General features: G+C 29.0%; 1 protein-coding gene across 1 annotated transcript in view; it reads left to right on the top strand.

The window, feature by feature from the left end:
* LOC111635697 (peripheral plasma membrane protein CASK-like) overlaps window positions 1-6,769 on the top strand; it is a 137,162-nt gene that overhangs the window by 84,956 nt on the left and 45,437 nt on the right. The window contains exon 17 of the mRNA XM_023380739.1: window positions 3,861-3,890. Coding sequence (XP_023236507.1) covers window positions 3,861-3,890 — 30 coding nt within the window. The remainder of the gene's footprint in view (window positions 1-3,860; window positions 3,891-6,769) is intronic.

Here is a 6,769-nt window from a genome sequence, read left to right as displayed (position 1 = left end):
TACTATAATAGATACAAGTTCTAATAATTGTTAGAAAAATTTGTATGAATATATTCTATGATAAAGTAGCACAATCAGATCATTTAAGAAATTGTTTTTTTTTTTACTTATTTTATATTTAATAAATTAATAATTTTTAAGGAACTAAACAGAAATTTGTTATAAGTTTATTTTTGACAAAGCATTCTGATGATGAAATTTATAGAATTCTAAAAATGTTTAAAGAAACAAAAAAACAAATGCAAATAATCTGATTATTAATAAACATAACTATCGGTCATAGGATTCTGATTATTTTATTAAAACAGATAACAAAATTAACTTGAAGCTAGAATGTTTAACTTTGAAACTGGTTTTAATGTATTGTGCAAATTTCACATCTGAAATCAATGGGTACATTCTAGCATTCATCAGTCTCAGCCTTAACTGTTGTGCCAGTGAACAGTTTGAAAGCTTTTACCGAAATGCCTAGCAATCTACATTACTACATTGGCATAGAATAAGTTGAAATAGTACATTCTATAAAAATAACTTTGGATTAATACAGATGGATAATAAAAATGGTGTTAATAATATAACCGTGGACATGGTCACATTGCTTTGTCAGAGCTCACCATATCCACAGCTGATGAGTGTGATGTGTATTGGTTGTTGCACTGAAACACATTGGTGAATATCAGAATACACTTTAGTACTGTACATCTTCATTCACTAATGCGCTGTTTGATACATACCGAAATGTTCCCATAACCTTCACTATTATGCACCTATCTACAAGTAACAATACATCTAACACCTCTCACAAGATCATGATGATGTAAATTAATGAATTAAAGTTGGTTACAAATTATATATACATGAATTATAAACAAAATTTATTAATATTCTATATAAGAACAAAATTATAAATAATATCAAATACAGAAAAATGAACATAAAAAGACTCTAATGCAAGCTCTAATGTAAGACTCTAATGTAACTGAATATTTTTTTAGCATTTGGGAGATTGGTTTACATGCTGCAAACAACAGTGCAAGTCTCCCTGACCAAGGCTCAGATCTAGAGCAGGTGCAAGGCATTACAAACAACAATTAACACCTCAATACTACTTCCAGCAGTCAAAAGTTTTTAATAATCTAACGTTTTCGGTCGTCTTTTAGAGGCCCTCTTCAGGATGAAACATTAAAAAACAGTTCTATCTTTTGAAGGATTCTAATAATCGAATAAAGCTGTGTTCCAAACTTTTAAATATTTAAACGATGTGTACGATATAAAAATCGTTACGTTTACAACACACAAAAAAATTTTTTTTTTGTGTTGTAAACGTAATGATTTTTATATCGTACACATCGTTTAAATATTTAAAAGTTTGGAACACAGCTTTATTCGATTATTAGAATCCTTCAAAAGATAGAACTGTTTTTTAATGTTTCATCCTGAAGAGGGCCTCTAAAAGACGACCGAAAACGTTAGATTATTAAAAACTTTTGACTGCTGGAAGTAGTATTGAGGTGTTAATTGTTGTTTGTAATACCTTGCACCTGCTCTAGATCTGAGCCTTGGTCAGGGAGACTTGCACTGTTGTTTGCAGCATGTAAACCAATCTCCCAAATGCTAAAAAAATATTCAGTTACATTAGAGTCTTACATTAGAGCTTGCATTAGAGTCTTTTTATGTTCATTTTTCTGTATTTGATATTATTTATAATTTTGTTCTTATATAGAATATTAATAAATTTTGTTTATAATTCATGTATATATAATTTGTAACCAACTTTAATTCATTAATTTACATCATCATGATCTTGTGAGAGGTGTTAGATGTATTGTTACTTGTAGATAGGTGCATAATAGTGAAGGTTATGGGAACATTTCGGTATGTATCAAACAGCGCATTGGTGAATGAAGATGTACAGTACTAAAGTGTATTCTGATATTCACCAATGTGTTTCAGTGCAACAACCAATACACATCACACTCATCAGCTGTGGATATGGTGAGCTCTGACAAAGCAATGTGACCATGTCCACGGTTATATTATTAACACCATTTTTATTATCCATCTGTATTAATCCAAAGTTATTTTTATAGAATGTACTATTTCAACTTATTCTATGCCAATGTAGTAATGTAGATTGCTAGGCATTTCGGTAAAAGCTTTCAAACTGTTCACTGGCACAACAGTTAAGGCTGAGACTGATGAATGCTAGAATGTACCCATTGATTTCAGATGTGAAATTTGCACAATACATTAAAACCAGTTTCAAAGTTAAACATTCTAGCTTCAAGTTAATTTTGTTATCTGTTTTAATAAAATAATCAGAATCCTATGACCGATAGTTATGTTTATTAATAATCAGATTATTTGCATTTGTTTTTTTGTTTCTTTAAACATTTTTAGAATTCTATAAATTTCATCATCAGAATGCTTTGTCAAAAATAAACTTATAACAAATTTCTGTTTAGTTCCTTAAAAATTATTAATTTATTAAATATAAAATAAGTAAAAAAAAAACAATTTCTTAAATGATCTGATTGTGCTACTTTATCATAGAATATATTCATACAAATTTTTCTAACAATTATTAGAACTTGTATCTATTATAGTAAAATACTATATGATTGTTAAATTAAAATTTTATTTGATTCTCTCCTAACATTTAATTTTTTTTTATATAGTTATAAATTATTTGCATTATTTAGAAAGGTTGTTATAAAAATTTTCTTACACAAAATCATCTGTATCAACATCTAAAAGCTAAAACTCAATTGAACAAGATTTTTACTTTCCAGAAAATGCCAAAAAAAAAAAATAAAAATTGACATCAAAAAGAAAATGTAATGTTGTAGTTACAAGGTAAATGGTTCCCATAATGCCTATAAACAGTTGTGTGGCTAAGCTTTTTGCATAGGAAGCATTTCCCCAATGTTGGGTGAGAAAATTATTGAATTTTGAGTCAAGACCCATGCATTATTTATAGATATAAGAATAAGAAATAGTTAATTGTAATTACCCATAGTTCTTAGAGTGATTTCTATTGAAAAAGTTCTGGAATCAGTTGCAATTCTTCTCCCTCTGACTGTTATGTTATGTCCTCAAAGAATGGGCTCTATCTCATCTCGTGTACAGTTAATAGGAAAACAACAGCCTGAGTATCATTTTGTTTGATGAATAAATGAAATTATATTATGATGTATTTAGTAGCAGAATGTAATAAATTGGCAATGGTACAGTTATCACATCAAAAACATATTAAAAAGTTGTTTGAAATTTAAACTGAGAGAAACTGAATGTGCTGTTGAGAATGAACAATGGGATTATAATTTGACTTGCTACTCATTTAATAACTCTTCAGAATTAATTTTGCTTCCTATGAAATTTTCCTAATAGACTGGAAAGTGTATTGTTCATGAGTTTTGGCCCTTAACATATTTTTGTGTGTATAATCCATGGGTTATCTGCATTTAAAAGACAATTTGAAAGATGGTATGGGTTATATTTTAATTTTAAATCACTAAATCACTAATTAAAAGCTTGTGCTTTGGAGTGACTGCTGCTTCATAAGCACAGGGTATACAGTAGTTCTATAAAGGACATATAGGCAATTTTTAGTATAACACACTTCTATAGGGGTTGGTTATACAAAAGTTCTGTTTTTGTTTTAGCAATTTTCTGAAAGTTATACACTAATGCAGTTTATATGCACAAAAATATGGTAGATGTTGCTGCAGACAGTTTTGAATAGATATGTTAAATTACAATCATCACATACATCAGTGCTAAATTGTGCAATATACGAAATCAGACATTATCTTCAGGCAGTTAATACAGAAATATTTTTATTTTATTAATGCTGCTAGTATGATAGGATAGAACCACCACCTGTGATAGTAAGTATATTTATTATATATATGTGTGTGTATATATACACCCACATAGTTTATTTTATATTAAATTTAAAATATTTTGTTGTAGAATTTTCATAAAATACTCTATACAGTATAATATTATATTATATAAATCAGTGTAAATTATATAAAATGCAATAGTGATGTTACTCAAAACATAAATAGAAATTTACATGTAGGTTCTATCCTCTAATATTTATTTAGTTTTTACTTTGTGCTAGAGATAAAGAAAAACAATAATTATGGAACTCATTTATTTATGTCTATAGTGGTGCCTCGTACTTCATATTTAATTAGTTTCAAGAGTCTATTTGAACTCTGAATCATTTGAAATCTGAATCAGTTCTTTGCATTAGAAATAATGGAAAGTGAATTTGTTCCAAGCCCTAAACAATACCCATTTTAATAAACTTGAACAGCAAATACATATAATATAGAGTTTCTGCATAATGTATTTTACATTATAAAAACATCAAGTAAAACTTTATGCATAACATACCAGTAAAAGTATTATAAAAGTTTTACATTAGAAGTTTATTTTATAAAATTGTAGAACCAATCATATTTGATCTTTTATTGATGTCAATGAATTGTTGTCATTATGCATGACCACATAAGAATGCTCTTGGTGTTTGTTGGCCATATTTCCAGTTGGTATCTTAATGATGTGGAACAGAGACAAGATATATATTTCCTGCTCTTTCATCGCTTTTTTAATGGTTAATGTGACAACATAATTTTTGAAATCTTCAGAAAAAAAAGTGAGTTTTAATATCATCCATCCATGCTTGTTATATTTTTACAGCATAATGGGCTTGGATGTGCAAATGCCATCTAACATTGTTTATAATTACAGTAGAACCTCGATTATCCGGACCTCTATTATCTGGATTTTCGATTATCCGGATTGTTCAAAATACACAAAAATTTTATGAATTTGCTGATTTGCACTTGGTGAATTATGACACTGTTTATGTACGTGATGGAATGCATAATATTTTTTGTTTCAACAACGTCTCACCTGGCACAGTGGTCGTAAACTCTTAAATATATTTTGCGTAGTAATAAAAATATAACTTGACATACGTATTTATATATAATTTATATTCAAATTACATCATTTCTATGATCAAGGGCGGCATAAGGCATGGGCAACGTGGGCCACTGCCTATGCCTCGTGGTCCGAAGGGCCTCGCGCCTCGAAGGTTTATGCATTACTTAAAAGCCGAGAACGTGACAAAAAAATTTTACTCGTCATAAAACAATAAATAGTTTGTCAAATTTTTAATCATAAAAATGCAGTTTCAACTGCTTTTTATTTTATAAAATCTGTCTTCTTGAGCCACCAGAGGGCCTTTTAAACAATAGCTAGTCTGTTAGCGCTGGTCAATAGTAGTCCAAATTCAATACGAACGTTTTTTTCTTGAAATTTTGATCACAATTTAAATACAGTATTTATTTTTAATATTACCGATATGTTATCGAAAAGAAAACATGTTGTATTATCATTAAAAGACAAATTAAAGTATTTGTTTCGATTATCCGGATTTTTCCTTATCCGGACTACCTTCATCCCCAATTAGTCCGGATAATCGAGGTTCTACTGTATAACATTTGGGAAACATAATGTAAAATATGTTGTGAGCAAACTCTATAATTTAAGGTAAAAATAATACAATTAAATGCCCTAAATAATAAATAAAGTACTTAAATACTGTATAATAAAATGAAAATTGCATTTACTGGTTTCACACTGTTGACTTCTGCATCTTAAGCACAACTGCCATATGTACAGTACCTCTTAGGTTTTGTTGCTTCCACACCTTTCTTGGATGACATGGTTAATAAGTAGGAGTTAAATATATAACCAAATACACCAAAAATAAAATGAATAAAACACTTGAAAACACATGAGCATAATGCAAGAGATGCTTTCATAGCAAGAGTGACATATGAGTTGGTTGCACAATAGACAATGTTTATGCAGCAAGTGCATTATTTCACAGCATGCATAGTTTGAATGTGTATGCATCATCCAGAATTGAGTTTCTCTTGAATTTAACATTCAAACTCTGAAAAGTTTGAAGTACAAGGTACCACTGTATTACAGAAATATAATTTTAAAAATTATTAGTCTCAAATAATAATAATTATCTTTAAATTTTTTTGTTATTTTGAATCTTTTGTAATTATTGTTATGTAATATTTAGTAGATTTAAGAAATAGTTAATTAGTACTATTCTGTGTTTAACAATTTCATATAAGAATATAAAGTCAAGTAATGACTGGCAATTTTACATTTGTATAAAACTGTTCAAAATAAATATGGCAGTTTGCAAATATTCTGGGAACAAAAATATTTAGTATTGCAATTTGTAATGTATTTTAACTAATTTCTTTAATACAGTAGAGCCTCGATTATCCGACCCCCGATCAACCGACCCCTCGGTTAACCGACCGTCATAGTCGGCAAATTTCAAATGTCCGCTATTGATGTGGCGCTACAATATTTGGCTATGTCTTGCCTACGTTAATATTATTTTTACGTATTTTAGCTGGAAACACTCATTCGACCATGAAAGGGAGCCAGTATTTAAACAAGGCTTAATTTTCTAATTTTTAACGATTCAATAGCGACGATTATTATTTTAAAAAATTTTTGTTAGGCTTAACATCGATGAAAATTTCAACGAGAAGTAGGTTAATAGCGATATACCAATATACTAATATACTAATTACATGGGATATAATAATATACTACACTAATAATGGATTTTTTCATACTTTTCGGTTATCCGACTTTTCAATTATCCGACCAACCCCAGTCCCCAATTAGGGCGGATAATCGAGGTTCTACTGTA

The sequence above is a fragment of the Centruroides sculpturatus genome, unplaced genomic scaffold (genome assembly GCF_000671375.1).
Source record: "Centruroides sculpturatus isolate CEXI.00-Female unplaced genomic scaffold, Cexi_2.0 scaffold1047, whole genome shotgun sequence".
Taxonomy (NCBI): domain Eukaryota; kingdom Metazoa; phylum Arthropoda; class Arachnida; order Scorpiones; family Buthidae; genus Centruroides; species Centruroides sculpturatus.
The sequence above is the reverse complement of the archived record's forward strand: the minus strand, read 5'-3'. Positions and strand labels throughout refer to the sequence as shown.